Source organism: Pipra filicauda, unplaced genomic scaffold (genome assembly GCF_003945595.2).
Source record: "Pipra filicauda isolate LSUMZ 115617 unplaced genomic scaffold, ASM394559v2 scaffold556_size476704_pilon, whole genome shotgun sequence".
NCBI classification, from domain to species: domain Eukaryota; kingdom Metazoa; phylum Chordata; class Aves; order Passeriformes; family Pipridae; genus Pipra; species Pipra filicauda.
Genome location: NW_024104705.1, coordinates 256,404 through 273,931, shown reverse-complemented (window position 1 = coordinate 273,931; position 17,528 = coordinate 256,404). Strand labels below are relative to the sequence as shown.

Here is a 17,528-nt window from a genome sequence, read left to right as displayed (position 1 = left end):
ACACCCAGTTACTAATCCCAGCTTTAGCAGCCATTCCTTCTGTTGCTTCTGATGCTGCTGGAATAAATCCTGCTGGTTTGGGGTTGGCTGGCAGGACCCCCCTGCCCCGAGGCCCTGCTGCGCTCGGCTCTTTGCTGCGCTCAGAAAACAGAAAGCTGATTATCGTTATCTTTGTTTCCTTTCAAACACCACCTTTATGTTCTCGCAGCTCGATGTTTTGGTTCACAATGCGCTGTTTTTTTTGTTGTATTCCTTTGGTTTTTATCCCGGATTTTGCTTTCTGGCCCCACCCAAAGCCCTCTGCATCCACGTCCTCTCCAAAGCCGGCAGCAGCGAAGGCCAAGCCCTCGGCCACCACCAGCCCCAAGCGCCCGGGCTCGGCCACCTCAGGCCCAAACAAAAAAGCCACGAGCCCGACTGCAGGTCCTGCAGCCAGCACTGCCAAACGCCCCGGCACCAGCACCACCCGTCCCTCCTCCTTAGCTGCAAAAGAGACTAAACCAAAGGTAAGAACCGACCTGCTGTGCTGGGGGAGCTCCCAGGGCTCGTGGACGTGGGGAATGACCAGCTCTCCCCAGCAGTCAGAGCAGAATTCCCGTGCCAGTCAGGGCAGGATAAGGTCAGGATGGTCATTCAGTGCGTGAGGAGCTGCAGGGTTCTTGGGAGCAGCTTCCATTAACCCATGGATGGCATCAGGTCCAAGGCACTGAACTGTGGCATCACAGAGGCCAATTAAACTTGACTGGTGAACTACCATGAATCCCAGGATGGTTTGGGTTGGAAGGACCTTAAAGATCATCTCATTCCACCCCCTGCCCTGGGCAGGGACACCTCCCACTAGCCCAGGTTTCTCCAAGCCCCATCCACCCTGGCCTTGGACACTTCCAGGGATGGGGCATCCACAGCTTCTCTGGGCAACCTGTGCCAGGGCCTCCCCACCCTCACAGGGAAGACTTTCTTCCCAATAAAACTCTTAAATCCAGACAAGACCATGGGAATACTGATTGGAGACCTTTGATATTCATATCAAGGGGAAACAAATCCGTTTGAGCACTCCAGTGTTTCCCACTGGGTGTCTCCTTATGATGCCTGGTCACTGGAAGAGCTGCACAAAGAGAACTGATAACACTTCTGTGCTGAGGAAATGCTGGGGATTGGTAATTCCCCAAGAACAGAAGATTCATGGACAGTTCTTAGTGTTCATCTTCCAGCTGAAATAGGAAACCCATGTGTTAGGAATGGGAGGTGTCCCTTGAATCTTCCCTGTGTTAACTTGTGATCTTATAGAGAAGAATTCAGGTTTAAAAGGGAATGTTAAAATCAATTTCAGAAGCTTCACTGAGGGCTAAATGCCACCATTTCTGCCATATTAAGCTTAAATAGCTGCATTTGAGTGCCTTTTAGAACTAACTAAAGTTAGCAGGGAGGGTATGAAAGTGCAGGTGTAAATCTGTGCTTTTCTCTGAGCCAGCATCTTTGGCTTGGCTCAAGTTTTCCCATCATTCTGAATCCCTTTTTGATAAAACCAGACTCTCATCTGACTTGTTTGCTCACATTAACTCAGTATTTTCATACTTCAGACACAAGGCAGTTGCCAAACAAGTGACTTACCAGGGAGAGGGAGGAAACCAGGGACAGTTTTCCAAGTGAGGGATGAGCCACAGACACCCAATTCTCATGTCCCCAGTGTTTCAATAAACTCCAGCTTAGCTCAGGAAGCATTCCTGCTCATGGAGGGCAGGGATCTCTCCCAGGAGTGTTGACAGTGGACTGATATGTTCCATTTTGTCCAGAAATCCAAACCTCCTTCACAGCCGTCAGTGCTGGACCAGCCCCGGGTGGAATCTGCTCCTCCGCGGGGTCTGTGCTCCGTGTTCTCCACTCAACACAGTCACTTCTGCTCATCTTAATTATATTTTAATTTGCATTGTAACCCCTCGGCCGTGCCAAGCTTAAGTGCTTCAGACTGTAAAGGATTTCAGTTTATTGCAGCCTTTCTGTGGCGCTCTCCCTCCCCTGGCAGTGCTGGTGCAGCACCGGCTCTGACGGCTCCTCCCCGCTTGCAGGTTGCGGATGCGAAGCCCACGGAGAAGAAGAGCTCCCTCTCCAAGCCTCCATCCTCCACCACTCCCAAGACTCCTCTCAAGAGCTCCCCAGCTGCTCCCAAGACCACGGCGGCGTCTCCGGTCACGGCAGCTCCTGCTGCCAAAACCACCTCGGCCGCGACTCCCAAGAGGCCGTCGTGTGAGTGTCCCCTGTCCTGACTCCTGCCTGAGATGTCCCCTCCCAAGGGCTGCAAGCCTGAGGGGCACCATCTGCTCCCCACAACTCCCTGACAGCGGGGGGGAGCCGGGGGGAGTCGGGCTCTGCTCCCAGGGAACAGGGGACAGGATGGGAGGAAATGGCCTCACGTTGCGCCAGGGGAGGGTCAGGTTGGATATTGGAAAATTTCTTTGTGGGAAAGGGCTGCCCAGCTCTCCTGGAACCCCTTTAGGCCTCACTCTCCCTGGAGCCTTCTCTTCTCCAGGGGAACCCCCCCAGCTCTCCCAGCCTGGCTCCAGAGCAGAGGGGCTCCAGCCCTGGCAGCATCTCCAGGGCCTCCTCTGGACTCTGGCTGTAGCTCAGACTTTTTCCTCTCCAGGGCTTCCTGTTCCAAACCCAAATCCCAATGGCCCTCAAGGCCAGCTTGGATGAGCCCTGTGTGTTCCAGGGTTAATGCAGTTAGTGAACACACTTGATTTAAGGGATGCTGTTCCCTCTGCATTTTGCCACAGAATAAACACTAAAAACAAATAAAACTTGGGAAGGGAAATCTCCAGGAGAGAACACCCGAAACACCCGAACTGGTGCCTCTGAAAACCAAAGAGGGTTCAGCAGAAGTTGAGGGCTTTTTACCAGTGCAGGAAGAATTTGGAGCTGAGATCACATCAGCTCCATCCAAAGGCTGTGTCCCACTCCTGCTGCTGCTGAAGAGGGACCTTCCCACGGGTTCAACGTGAAACACGAGCAGCGTTCCAGGCTCTTGGAAACACTCATTTTAATGAGTTCTCACTCGTTTTAATGGAGCTCAGGAGATTCAACGTCAGATAAAATTTGAGTTAAATGATCTCAAGTCTTTTTAAATTACTGGACCCCAGTGGCAAAATTTGCCAATAAACGTGTAAACTGATCCGTGTTGGTTGGTTTGGGCTGTGAATCCCAGAGCTTGGATTCGTAACCCAACGTTCCCAAAGAAATAGTAATGTTTGAACTGTTGGAGGTTTATTAGGCTTGCTGGCCATCCCAGACTTCATGCTCTGGGGGAAAATATAATTAATCAAGCGTAGAGGAAGTGTTGAACCTTCCAAGAGCCATGTATCCCATCTGATCCCGTGGCCGTCCTTGTAAAATTCATTTTGTGTGGTCTCTGAGGCAAAAACCGGGGCCCGGGAACGAGGAATCCGTTCTAATGAGTTCAGTTCGTTCCTCCTTCCAAAACTGAGCCCCAGACAAAGGGGCGTTCGCCGGTGCCATCTGAAAGGAGACGGAGCCAGCGATGCAGAGCTGCAGGAGGGTTGTTCCAAGAGGCAGGATGTGCAGAGGAAGAGGCTCCGGCACCGGCGAGGGCGGTGGGACGGTGCCAAAGCACAGGGAGAACTGGGTGGGCGAGGGAGAGATGAGGTCAGCTGGAGGAGCTCCAGGGGGAGGCAGAGCTGCCTTGTGTGGGGCTGGGGACGCACGGGGGAGTCAGGAGTGGTGGAAGAAGAAGGGGGTCCTGTGTTGGGTGAGGTGACAGAGGGGTGTGACAGGCTGGAGGGAACCACAGCGGGTCAAACACCACGGCTGGGTTGGGGTGGAGCAGCTGCAGGAAGAGATGGGGATGTGGAGCTCTTCTGATCCCAGTTCTGATCAACTCCTTTAGAGGAGGGGGGAGCCCAGGGGGTCGGGCTCTGCTCCCAGGGAACAAGGGACAGCACAAGGGGAAACAGCCTCAAGCTGTGCCAGGGGAGGGTCAGGTTGGATACTGGGGAAATTCCTCCTGGGAAGGGCTGTCCATCAGTGGCAGGGGGGGAGGCCCCATCCCTGGAGGGATTTCAAGGCCCTGTGGATGTGACACGGGGGGACAGGGTCAGTGATGGCTTTGGCAGTGCTGGGGAATGGTTGGACTCCATGATCTCAAAGATCCTTTCCAAGCTCAGTGATTCCATGAATTTAGCTTCTCATGGCACAGCACTGAGGCAGGGAATAAGTTTGTGGCTAAAAGTGCTGTTTCTGGCTGAAGATGCTCTTTCAGCAGGACATCTGCTCTTGCTTCTCCTGAGTCAGAAGGCAGACACTGCCCTGTGATGCTCTCAGGTTTAGTCGTTGTTCAGGGCTGTGTGTGAGGATGGGTTTGATATTCTGTGGTTTCACTTTTTCAGGTATGAAATGTCAGTTCACTTCCTCCACTGAAGGGGAGCCACGTGGGGCTGGAGATTTTGATTTTTAATTTTTAGTTTTGTTTTTGGTTTGTGTTCCCCTCCCTGTGGAAATGACTTTTATGTTTGTATAAGACCACGCTCTGTCCTTCCCATCAGGCAAAGATCAGAGTCTTTGCCTGTCATTATTGCCTGTCATTATAGACCATGAGCTTTATTGCTCTCCAGGTTTTCACCATCTCATATCACACAGACAGGAGGGTTCCAGCACTTGTGTCCCCACTGACACAAGCAGAAATAACATCTCTCTCTGTATTAAACATATTCATCCTCTGCCTTTTATATAAAGCTGAGTCTGTTCTGTCCATGCAGTTTCCCCAATTGAAGCTGTGGTCTTGAGGAATGAAATTAGGTTGGTTTGACAGGCCCTTTTTTGAAGTGTTTGGTATTAATTATATATCTCTCCTTTAGGCCTTATTAAATTATCCAAATGGGTTTCACTTCATTAGCTGGAATCTTATCTGGGAGGTTTAATTGAGTGCTTTTAGCAAAGTCAGGGTGGAATGATCCGGACTAACTTGGCCTGTAGTTATCTGCCTCTTCCCCTTGGTCTTTTCCATGTTGATATTCCATAAATACCCTGCCAGCTGCTGGAGTTTATCTAAAAATATGAGACTTAATGGAAATTAAATACTAAAAAATGAGGGCTTTCATCATTTCTAACTATGATTTTTTTTCCATTTGTTGTTTCTTTTCAATGTTGCCTTCCTTTGGCTATTGGAACAAACCCGATTTTACCCAAACTTGCTCATCGCTGATAGTGAAAAACCTACAATTCCATGATCAAAGAGCTCCTTAAAATAAAGTTCTGTTTCCATTTTTCAGTCCGTGAGTTTTGCCTCGATCAGTTTTGTGGTTGGTTTTTCTTCTGCTTGGGGAAATAGGGACGAATTCCTGGTTTAGGCTGTGCTCTGTAATCAGGTCATGATCGTTGGGCTTTGCCCTAAGGCCTGGCTCAGTTTAGGGATTGATTTTTGGGTTTATACAATTAAAAGAGGGACCAAAATACGTGCAATAACTTCTGTGCAAGAAAATTGGCACAGGGTAGGTCTGGTCTGGCAATGAGAGCAAGGTTAGAGAAGGACAAATGTGGGGTTGCTTTTGCTGTTGAGTAAAGAAAGGAAATGTGTTCTGGCAGGTTTTTTTGTTTGTTTGGGGGTTTTTTTTTAAGAAATAAAGGTGGGGCAGGATTAAAATAACCTCAGTGAGTGCTGTCAGATTGAGAAAGTTATTTTAAGAAAAAACAAAATGTAACCCATGCCCCAGGTGTGTTCCATCATGGAATGATGGTCCTTTTACATTAATTGATCCTTTGGCTGGAATATCCAAGTGGGTTCTGCTGTCAGGAGGAGGAAACCAGGCAGGGGTTCAAACAGGGCAGTTAATTTTTGGGATGTTTCCAGACTTCATCTGGATCCTGCCTGAAATCCTGACCACTGTGTTCTGTGTTGGCAGCAATCAAAACCGACGGGAAGCCGGCGGAGGCCAAGAAGACCTTGGCAAAGTCTCCATCAGGTAATGCTCAGTTTCCCTCTAATCCTGGAGTTATGGGATCATCAGGCTTGGAAGAACCCTCTAAGACCACTGATCATTTCCCCAGCACTGCCAAGGCCACCCGTGTCCCCAGGTGCCACATCCACAGGGCTTTGAAATCCCTCCAGGGATGGGACTCCCCCCCTGCCCTGGGCAGCTGTGCCAGGGCTGGGCAGCCCTTCCCAGGAGGATTGTTCTCAGTATCCAACCTAAACCTGCCCTGGCACAACTTGTAGCCATTTCCTCAGTCTAACTCAAACCCCCTTGTTTGGGGCTGGGGCGATTAAGGAGGTCTCTGTAAATCTCTGGGAAGTGCCCAAGGCCGGGTTGGACGGGGCTTGGAGCAGCCTGGGACGCTGGAAGGTGTCCCTGCCCATGGCCGGGGGTGGGACTGGGTGGGCTTTGAGGTCCCTCCCAAGCCAAGCCCTCCTGGGATGCTGTGACTCCGAGGGAGCCGGTACAAGCAGCCTCTGACCCGTGTGTTCCCCCTTCCCCCCGGCATTCCCGTGCCCCCCGCAGCGGACTCGGGCCGCCCCAAGAGCGCGGCCGGCAACGCCACCAAGAGCAGCGCCACCACTCCTTCCACCGCGGCCTCCAGCACTCCCAGCGTGCCCGGGGCGGCCACCGGTCGCCCCAAACCCAAGGCTGCCGCATCCAAACCCACCTCGACCTCCGCCGCCTCCGCGGACGCTAAAAAACCCCCCGCCAAGGCCCCCGGCAAGCCCGGCTCCGCGGCCAAGCCGCCCCGGCCCAGCAGCAGCGCCTCCGCCCCCGACCTGAAGAACGTGCGCTCCAAGGTGGGCTCCACGGACAACATCAAGCACCAGCCCGGCGGGGGGAAGGTGAGTGCCGGGCCCCGCCGTGGCCCCGCGCGGCGCCGGGCGCTCCTCGCTGACCGCGGTGGCTGTGCCCTCACTGCTCTCCTCGCTCGCGCTCTGCAGAGCTCCTCTCTGGGGTCTGGGGTGCCGTTAACCAGGTGGTGGGAGCGTGCAGAAGGAATCCACCTCAGGGCCACCCGGGGTTTGCTGGGGCACGTGTGGGAACCCAGGACTCCGGTCCTGTTTTCCTGCCGTACGTCCCGACGCAGGAACTCGGTGCTGAACGCCCCCGGTCTTGTCTGTGTTCCCAACCTTGGCCTGGGGACAGAGGGATCCAGTCTGCTGAATGGTACAGAAGGGGGGAATAGTGCACTGGGATGAAGGAAACCTGGATTCAGGAGCAAGTTCCACAGCACCTTTCCCGTGTTTAACAGGCCCAAGGCCAACATGAAACGGGTCTGTTTGGCTCACCTGTGGTGGCCACAAGAAGAGGGTAGTGCTGAAAAGGCATGTACAGAGCTGGAACACAGGGCTCTCTGTGCCTCTTAGTGCTCTAAATTACATGGTGAAACCAAGAATACCTGCCATGGAAATAAGGAAGGTTTGGGGATAGACCTGCAGCCTCTTCTGAGGTTTAAATAATGTGGCTGCAGAACCATCAAACCTTGATGAGCTGTTGTATAACCCCCATCTTGGCCTGACCAAAAGTGTTGACAGCACTCAGAGGGCTTTAATTCCCACCCAGAGGGATTTACCCCCTTTGCTGCAGCTTGTGGGGCTGAATAACTCTGCACAGAACTTCCATGGGCTGCCGGGGGAGCACGTTCCGTGCTGGGACCTCAGTCTGCTCCCAGGCACAGGAAAGTCAAGGGCACTCCTGGGCTGGCTGTGTGTCCCAGACAGCATCGATACCACATGGATTTACCCTCAGTCAGCACTGTCTTAGTGGTGATCTCACAGCACAGCCCTCCCTGACTCAGCTTGAGGGACTCGATTTTCACATTCCATTGCACTGGCCTCGATTTTCTAAATATTTTCATAGAATTATTAAATTCAAACAATTTTATTTTTAAGCAAATTGTCCTTTTCATAGTCTGATTTACACTGAGGTGTTTTTAGAGTCTGAGAACACTGTCGTTGCTGAGGGTTTTTTTTGTTTACTGGTCTGTAAGTTAGTGAAATACAAAATTCATGCTGAGCCCCCCCCCCAGAAATGCAGGTTCTGCTGCACCTCCCTGGATCCAGATTAGCAAAAGAATGGATATTTCCAGGTGGTTGCTGAATTTTTACGAAACCTCTAATTTTTCCTTCCATTTTTGCTCAGCTGGACTCGCTTGGTCCACCTGCATTTTTTAGATAAAAACTAAATCAGCTGCTGGGCTCCAGGACTGAGTCAAGTCTGTGTGGGGGGAATCCCAACTGGAAGCACAGCATGTGTGTGTCCAGCAGAGCTCCAGGAGCTCCAAGACAGAGGCAATCCAGGGATGTCTTTGCCTCCAGGATCTTCATCATGTCCTCCCTGTGAAGGAGCTGCTCCTGCCCTGCTGCCGTTGGGCTCCTAAAAGATCTGGGTTGATTTTTTGGCAGGACGTAAGTGCCGGGGTCACTTGGCGCCTGCCAACGTGATCCCAAGGAAGGGGCACCAGGAGCTTTTTGAGACATGGAGAACAGGGTGCCTGTGCCACCCCGTGCCTGAGTGGTGTTGCTTCCCTCCCATCCTGGGTGTGGGATTGTCCTTTGCCTGGGAACTGGAGCGTGCAGGAGGCTCTCCTGGGTCACCCGCTCCGTGAGGTCTCCCCGGGCAGCTCCCGTTCCCACCCCCCTGCCCACACTTCTGCTTTTGCTGGTTGAAATGACCCGTTTGTCTCCATCCAGGGGAAAGTAGAGAAAAGGCCCGACCCAGCCGCCGCCGCGCCCAGGCCCGAGCCCAGCGCGGGCACTAAAGTGGCTCCTCCCAAAACAGCCGTATCAAAAGAGGGGGTCCCCAAACAGCCCAATGGGAAAGTGAGTTCCTTTCACACTTTTCTCTTGGGGGAGATGAAGGAAAAAGTGTTTCCATTTTGAGTCACCTTCCCTTCTCTTCGGCTCTTCTCTCTGTCCTGTTGGTGTCACTGTTCCTTGCACGGACACTCTTCCCGGTCTTTGTCCTGCACCCCGAGATGTTCCCAGGGAAGCACCTTCAGGGCTCTCTCTGGAGGGACCTTCTCCACTCCTGCTTGGAATGTTTGCAGAGCAGAGTTTTCCAGTTTCACTTTGAGGTTGATACAGGCTTAACTTTGAGCCACTTCAAACCAGTTCTTCCTACGCAGAACCAGTTTGTAACCAGGCAGGGTTTTAGTTCAGAGCTGCTTCTCTTAAGACCGTGGAATATTAAGGAATTCATCTTTCCTGCAATATTCCGGACCCAGTTGTTCCCAAACTCTGTAACTCCATGGATTAGGCCACCACCATTTGATGGGTTACCCCAAAGCTGGCGTGACACGGTGTTCCAGCACGAGGGAGGGGGTGAGGTGGGAGTGCTGCAGTTTAATTCCAGTATTACCAGGCAGAGCCTGTTCAGGAATGATCAGGATTTGTACCTCTGGAGGAGTCAGTCACACACTCCATGGCACGAGTTTTTAGAGCTGCTCTTGCCCTGAATCCAGCCTTTCTGAATGGCCAAGGAGCTTTGGGAAGCTGCTCAAGTGAGAATGCTCTGGGGATTCCTTTTGTGCTCCAAGTTTATCACCTCTCTCTGGGAAGCAGGGCACAGCTTCTGCCCTGTTCTGTGCTGTGGGAAGTAACTCCCAGACTAAACACGTGTTGTAACTAACCTTTGTAAGCACGGGCCTGTCGCTCTAACTCAGCTCCTGCTCTGTGAGTGAAGCTCACTTAGCTATTCCTTCTGTATTACAAAAATCACAGGATCAATCACTGAGGTTGGAAAAGCCCTCTGAGCTCGAGTCCAACCATCGGCCCAGCACTGCAAGGCCACCACTGACCACGTCCCCAAGTCCAAATCACTTTAATTTAATTAGAAACAATTTAATTCACGTGTGGTCTGATGTAATTTAACCCAAGGTTTGACCACCTTCGTCAGGAAAACCTTTCTCAGCCCATGGGGCTTCACTGCCCGGGGGTTTGAGGGATGTTATCCAGGACTGGAGCCCACCCAGGAGCAGACCCTGAGCAGTTCATTCCAAGTGCTGGCCCCGTGGCTCCCGGGCAGCCGGGCTGGCTCTCCCTGCTCCAGGGAAGCTCCCACTAGAAATATCCCGGGAAGCTCCGGGGGGACGTGGGCAATCCCATCCCTTGGGGCAGGCAGGTCCGTGGGGCCCGTGGGGCAGCGTTTTCACCTCATGCTCTGGCACTAACACTGTCTATGCAGGCTCTTGTCCTTCACTTCTCTCTCACTCTCCTCAGTCGCTTCCACCCCTGGCACTGAGTCGGGCTGAGTTCCCAGGGCTCCTGTTCCCCGTGTCAGAGCCCCCCCTGCCATATGACAACTCTAACCAGTCCTCTCCCTTGTGTTGTTTTCCATTCTGTGACGTTCCAGGTCCAGATAGTCTCCAAAAAAGCGAACTACAGCCATGTTCAGTCCAAGTGTGGTTCCAAGGACAATATTAAGCATGTCCCTGGAGGTGGGAATGTAAGTATGGGCTCTGGGCAAGCTGTCTGTCTACTAACTCCTTCTCTTGTACCATGTTGTTGTGTCACTCTCAAGAATGCTCTGTTGGAGGCACAAAGGTGTGGCAGAGTCTCAGGGCTCCTGGAAACAAGGCAGGCTGAGGAATTGTTTAATTTTCCCTTGGGATGCCAGGATGAACGTGAGTGTCTCGTTTCATAGTGCTCCAGCTACACCTGACCTGCTTCTCACCTGCTTTATGGGTTGTTCGTGGCCAAATGGAGGATGTCCACATCACTGACCCCAGGAGTTAACTCCCCATGGATCCCAGGAGTTAACTCCCCATGGATCCCAGGAGTTAACTCCCCATGGATCCCAGGAGTTAACTCCCCATGGATCCCAAGAGTTAACTCCCCATGGATCCCAGGAGTTAACTCCCCATGGATCCCAGGAGTTAACTCCCCATGGATCCCAAGAGTTAACTCCCCATGGATCCCAGGAGTTAACTCCCCATGGATCCCAGGAGTTAACTCCCCATGGATCCCAAGAGTTAACTCCCCATGGATCCCAGGAGTTAACTCCCCATGGATCCCAGGAGTTAACTCCCCATGGATCCCAAGAGTTAACTCCCCATGGATCCCAAGAGTTAACTCCCCATGGATCCCAGGAGTTAACTCCCCACGGATCCCAGGAGTTAGCACTCCCTGGATTCCCTCTGCAGGCAGTGGAGGCACCTCCTCATCCCACTGACCTACTGCAGATGTTTGATTTTTCAGCTCAAATTCATTATGGCCTGGAAGTGCCTGCTGCCCTTCCCTGGCTCACAGCTCCAGCTGGAGCCAGACTCATTTCACTTCTTGTTTCACTAAAAGGACTTTGAAACAGGAAAAGACTCAGGGTCTTAACCTTTGAGCTGCGATTAATTTCTAAATTTAAAGGCTGCTGGTGTCTCTGGCTGCAGAGCTGAGCTCGTTAAAATAGAAAGTTAATCTGGTGGTGTCTGCGACTTGGTTTGGGGTGTGAGAGCCTGAAAGGGTCTGGCAGGAAAACAGGTTAACTCTGTGGATCCTAAAGCCTGGGAGAGCACGAGTTTAGTTTGGTGGCTCATTCCGTGGGGGCAGATCCGTGCTGCCTCGAACCTGTGCTGGGTTTGCTCAGGGGCAGTTTCAGAAACACAAAGGTTGGGTGGTTTCAGAGACACTGAAGTATTTAAGCCCGGGGGAGCTTGTTCCATAGGTGTTTAAATATTCCATGTTCCTGAGGAGTGATGTTCCAGAGTGTCTGGAGCAGTGACACTGCTCAGGACCTGGCTGTGGGGACAACTGTGGGCCATTTTTCCTGGGAAATCCGTGCCCAGGTGGCTGAACCTTTGCAGGACTGATTTTCCCTCAGATTTTTGCAGGAGGGAACCAGATGTGGGTCCTTAAGGAGCTGGTTCCATCCAGGGTGGTCAGAGCCTGGTGGTCACTGTGGTGGTCACTGCACGAGGCCTCCCTTCCCACAGAGCCACTGGACACACCCTCTGCCCCCCTCCTGCCTGGGGCCTTGGCGTTTGCCTTTCCCAGCTGACATTTCTCATTTGGTACTTCCATGACCTGCTCGGTGCCTGGAGGGGAGTTTCCCCTGGAAATGCTCCCACAGGAGACTCTGGGAAGCTGCTGGGGAGACCCTCGTGCCAGCTGGGTGCCCTCGTGGTGGTTTCCAGCCTGTACATTCCTGGTCCTGCTGCGTCCCCTGGGTTTGTCTCCCCTGGGTTTGTCCCCCAGGTGTGGCACAGCTGGTCCAGAGCCGGTGCTCGGTGGCAGAAGTGCCTTTGGCCACTCTGGTGACAGTTTTTGGGACAGCTGGTGCCATTTCCCTGCCCCTGCACTCCAAGGAACTGTGTTTTAGAAGCCACTTCAGTTTTGCCACTCTTACCCCTGACAGCCTTTCAGTGGCCAACGAGCCCCACACGTGCTTTTCCTTTTTTCCAGGCTCCCAGGAATGGGATTTAAAAGTGGGGGATATTTTCTTGCTTGATTAACTCCATCAGTGAACTGTTCTTCTGCTCATGAATCACCATCCTGTCCTTCCCTCTTCACTGCCAGACATTCCCAGCCCTGGGGATGTGTGTCCCTCCTTTCTTTTCCTCTTCCCCCACACTCTCACCACTGCAGTTTTCCTCCTTGATCAGCTACTTAAGCAGCACTTTATTCCGTATTTTCAGAGCAGAAAGCTCATTCCCAGGTTCCCAATGCCCCCAGAGCAGCTCCAGGCAGGCATTCCCAGCCCTCCACCATCCCCAGCCCTGCACATGGATGTGAGTGCCCAGTCTGTCTTCCCAGAAAAGCCTTTTCTTTTTACTCATTTTTATATCTTCTCCCTCCCTTTGGGGCACTGTGATCTTGGTGACCTCTTCCAAGCTGTTTTCTTGCTCAAATAATTGTGATGATCTCTTCTGGGAGAAGAGATCCCAGTGTTTAGTGCCCTGACTTCCCAGTGTCTAATTCCCTGATGGAAGATCTGGAAGGTCTGGTCTTTGTGGGCTGTGCCTTCAGTTAAAGCCTGTAGGAATCCTGTGGACAAGGCTTGTGGTTTAGTAGGAAATTATGGTTCAGCTTTAGGGCTGCTCTGGTAGAAGTGATGGACATGGAATCTTGGAGTGTTTGGGGTCAGAAAGGACCTTAAAGCTCATCCCATTCCAGCCCCTGCCACGGGCAGGGACACCTCCCACCAGCCCAGGTTGCTCCAAGCCCTGTCCAGCCTGGCCTTGGACACTTCCAGGGCTGGGGCATCATCCCACCACCCTACCCAGGTGGTTCCTGGCTGGGTCTCTGTTTGGGGGCCCAAAACCAGCAGCTGTTATTTCTGCTCGTGTTCCATGTGCCAGACACAGGCACAGGAAAGTTTCCTGGGTAAAAGCTTTTGTTGCACTTTAGTATTTCCCCCTCCTGGAACCACAGAGTCGTTTAGTTTGGAAAAGACCTCCAAGATCATCCAGTCCAATCTCTGACCAAGGTTTCTCTCTAAAGAAAGCAGTGAAGAGGTAGATTTTGCAAAGTGCAGGTAATGTCTGTGGTGCTGAAGGTTTAAAGGTGATTTGGTGTCCATGTGTTTCTCTGTCCTTTGGCTTGACCTGCTTAGATGGATTGGGAAGTGGTCAGAGATAGAAAACCTAAGAAGAGTTGAGGGTCACACTCCCCGTCTGAGCCTTTGTGTCAAACTCTCTGCTCTAAAGTTTATTTCTGGCCCTGGAGTCTGTGTTTGGCTCTGTCAGTGCAATCCTGGGCCTGTAAATGTGTCTCCTGTTGCAAACTCAAGTTGGAAATCCGGCAAGAACTGCCCTTCCATGCAGGTGTGGTGGTTTGGATCTGCTGGGGAGTCCCAGCTAGGTGCATCTGTGATGTTGTCAGCTGATAGTATCATGAGTTTAAAATGCATTCAGTGAAATAAATTGAATTTCATCCCAGTCCCAAGCAAGCAAGAACTGCTGATTAAAGCTGTAATTATCAATAAACTCTTGGAGTAGCTGGTGAGTGAATGAGTTCTTGTCACATTCAAAAAGAAAGACTTGGATTTTCTCTGCAAACCAATCTGGAGCAGAACTTCCTGAGCACAGAGGGGCCAGCTGGTGGTTGGCAGCCACCAGTCATGACTGGGATTGGGGATTCTCTTGCCATTCCTTCCAAAAACCCCCAGGTTTTTCCCATGGGAAGTTAGAATGTCAACTTGATTAGACCAGATGACCAGAAGTTCCTTATATATATAAATTATCTTACATTTGTATGAAGAGAATCTCTAAGTGGTTAGACAAAAGCTCATTCTGGAATGGAGGAATTTCCCATCCACCTGCCTCTCTGGGCAACCTGTGCCAGGGCCCCACCACCCTCCCAGCCAACAATTCCTTCCCAATATCCCACCTGACCCTGCCCTCTGGCAGTGGGAAGCCATTCCCTGTGTGCTGTCCCTCCAGGCCTTGTCCCCAGTCCCTCTCCAGCTCTCCTGGAGCCCCTTTAGGCCCTGCCAGGGGCTCTCAGCTCTCCCTGGAGCCTTCTCTTCTCCAGGATGAACAGGATGGTGGAGAGAAAAGGTTGGAGCTGGTGACACGTCCCTGGCCCTGCAGCAGGAGGTCCCTGAGGTGACATCTGTCCTGGGGGCTGTGGAGCTGCCCAGGCCATGGCTGTGTCCTCAGGGGCAGTGCCAGCACTGGCCAGGAACGGGCTGGGCAACGTGGGGACTGGCTGTTTATTGGACCCTCTTCCAAGTGCTTGTGTATTCCATGGCTGTGCCACGAGCTCAGGGCCCCCATTTCCGGTCACTGTCCCTCTGTCTGTGCTCTCTGGTCTCAGTTTCTGTCCCTCACGTTAAACCCTCCTGGCCTTTGAGTGACGCCAAAGCTGCCGGCGGCGTTGGGCTGGGGATCAGCAGGAGATGGTTCCTCGTGGCTGGGGATCAGCAGGAGATGGTTCCCATGGCTGGGGATCGGCAGGAGATGGTTCCCATGGTTGGGGATCAGCAGGAGATGGTTCCCATGGCTGGGGATCAGCAGGAGATGGTTCCCATGGTTGGGGATCAGCAGGAGATGGTTCCCATGGTTGGGGATCAGCAGGAGATGGTTCCCATGGCTGGGGATCAGCAGGAGATGGTTCCCAGGGGCTGGGGATCAGCAGGAGATGGTTCCCATGGTTGGGGATCAGCAGGAGATGGTTCCCATGGCTGGGGATCGGCAGGAGATGGTTCCCATGGCTGGGGATCAGCAGGAGATGGTTCCCTGTGGCTGGGGATCATCAGGAGATGTTTCCTGTGGCTGGGGATCAGCAGGAGATGGTTCCCAGGGCTGGGGATCATCAGGAGATGTTTCCTGTGGCTGGGGATCAGCAGGAGATGGTTCCTGTGACTGGGGATCAGCAGGAGATGGTTCCTCATGGCTGGGGATCAGCAGGAGATGGTTCCCATGGCTGGGGATCAGCAGGAGATGGTTCCTCGTGGCTGGGGATCAGCAGGAGATGGTTCCCAGGGGCTGGGGATCAGCAGGAGATGGTTCCCATGGCTGGGGATCAGCAGGAGATGGTTCCCAGGGCTGGGGATCATCAGGAGATGGTTCCCATGGCTGGGGATCAGCAGGAGATGGTTCCTCATGGCTGGGGATTAGCAGGAGAACATGATGTGGTAGAGCAGGGCACAGGCTGATGAAGCACAAGCTGGTGTTGGAGGTGGCCCGTCGGCCTCCGGAGTCACCGCAGCTGTTGCTCTGTGCTGAGCTGGTTCTTCTTGTCTCTCCAGGTGCAGATCCAGAACAAGAAAGTTGACCTTTCCAAAGTGTCCTCCAAGTGTGGCTCTAAAGCAAATATCAAGCATAAGCCAGGTAGGAGTTTTACCATTTCCTCAGGGTTTGTTGGTAGATTTTGCACGTCCCTTAAACCCGGTCCTGGATCGGGACTGAAGCTGTTTAAGGGGTTTGCTGCTTTCAGGGGGTGTCTCCAGAAGCTCTGGAAATGCTCCTTTAGCAATTCCAGGTGGTTTCATGAGCGGAGAAGGGGAGTACAAGATGTGGGATGTCCTCAAAGCATCTACTGCTTTGACTCAGCTCTGCTTTTTCCTGCTCATTTGAAAAGGAAACCGTGGATATTCCCATGACCATTCCAGGAAGCTTCATCCCAGAGGGCTTTGGGACTCTGGGAATATCCACGTGCTGCGGAAGGATAAAGGTGTCTCCAGTTCTTCAAAGCTTGTATGAGGGTCCTTTTAGCCTCACTTTCGTGGCAGCTCCTGCCTTACATAAAACACTTTAATGACACTTGATGGGATGAGCATGTGGGAATTCTTTGCTCCCCACAGAGAACGGTGCAGTTACTCCGTGTGAATTCCTGGGAATCTCAGGTTTCTACCCAAGCAGTGCCCAGCCCAGGGCTCAGCTGGAGCGTGGGCAGGTCTCACACCCAAGGTCCTGTGGCTGTAGGCCCCTTGTTTGGCCTGTGGGATGGTCAGATCCGTGACCTTTCCTGGTCTGTCGGTGTCTGAGGACACTCCCCCCCACGGGAACGCTGCCGGCCGTCAAACCCCACACCCCAGGGACAAAGTTCACTGCCCAGAGCCAAGAACAAGCACCACAGGCCCGTCTTTGTCCGCTCCTGGGAGTTCCCTGCACCCTGTGCCAGGTTGAACCTCATCCACCCCACGCTCCGGTGGCTCCGAACGTGCTCCCGCGTTGGGAACGTGGTGCCACGAGCGTGACCCCTCCTGCTCAGTGCTCGGAAATAACGAGCCCAGAGCGACAATAACTGCCCTTGTCCAGGGCTGGTTGGAGCACAACAACCCTCCATTGGCTGGCAGGGCTCGGAACAGGTTTGCTTGGGCCAGATCTGCTGGTTTCCACCGTTGGCCAGGCCAGGCTTCCAGAGGGCCGGGAGCTTCCAGAGGGCTGAGGGTTTAATGATGTCTCTGGGAAGCAAAGTTCCATTCAGCAACACTTGAATTGGGTTTGGGAGAAAGCTGCTGGAACGTGGATTGAATCCGGTGAAAGGTGTCCCTGTCCACGGCTGCGGGTTGGAATGATCCCTAAGGTCCCTTCCAACCCAGGCCAGTCCATGATTCCATTCCGTGGTTCCAGGTACAGTCTGAGTTATTAATAAAGCCGGCACCAAAACGTTCAGAGGGATGGGGCTGTTGGGACAGGCCGAGAGAGTTGGGATTGTTCAGCCTGGAGAGGAGAAAGAAAGCTCTGGGGTGACCAAACTGTGGCCTTCCAGTGCCTGAAGGAGCTGACAGGAAAGGTGGAGGGACTTTGGCCAAGGGCCTGGAGGGACAGGACAGGGTGGAATGGCTTCAAACTGGCAGAGGATAAATTTAGGCTGGATATTGGGAAGGAATTGTTGGCTGGGAGGGTGGGGAGGCCCTGGCACAGGTTGCCCAGAGAAGCTGTGGCTGCCCCTGGATCCCTGGAAGTGTCCAAGGCCAGGTTGGAGCAACCTGGGCTCGTTCCCCACCCGAGGGACCTCCGGGGCTTTGCTGGCACAGGTGGGAACCACCAACTTTGGTCCTGCCAGTTCTAAACCAGACTTAACTGGGGAGAGGCTGAGCCAGTGAAGGTGTTCCTTGGTCCTGTCCCTCCTCCAAAGGGTCCCCAGCAGCTCCCTG

General features: G+C 53.0%; 1 protein-coding gene across 6 annotated transcripts in view; it reads left to right on the top strand.

Annotated features, from left to right (window-relative positions):
* MAP4 (microtubule associated protein 4) overlaps window positions 1-17,528 on the top strand; it is a 116,875-nt gene that overhangs the window by 92,554 nt on the left and 6,793 nt on the right. For 3 of the 6 annotated variants that reach the window (XM_039387355.1, XM_039387353.1, XM_039387354.1), the window contains 7 exons: window positions 297-506; window positions 2,067-2,244; window positions 5,913-5,972; window positions 6,510-6,832; window positions 8,684-8,812; window positions 10,344-10,436; window positions 15,675-15,756. In XM_039387355.1, the coding sequence (XP_039243289.1) occupies window positions 297-506; window positions 2,067-2,244; window positions 5,913-5,972; window positions 6,510-6,832; window positions 8,684-8,812; window positions 10,344-10,436; window positions 15,675-15,756 (1,075 nt within the window). The remainder of the gene's footprint in view (window positions 1-296; window positions 507-2,066; window positions 2,245-5,912; window positions 5,973-6,509; window positions 6,833-8,683; window positions 8,813-10,343; window positions 10,437-15,674; window positions 15,757-17,528) is intronic. The other 3 variants (XM_039387357.1, XM_039387356.1, XM_039387358.1) reach the window with 3 other exon arrangements.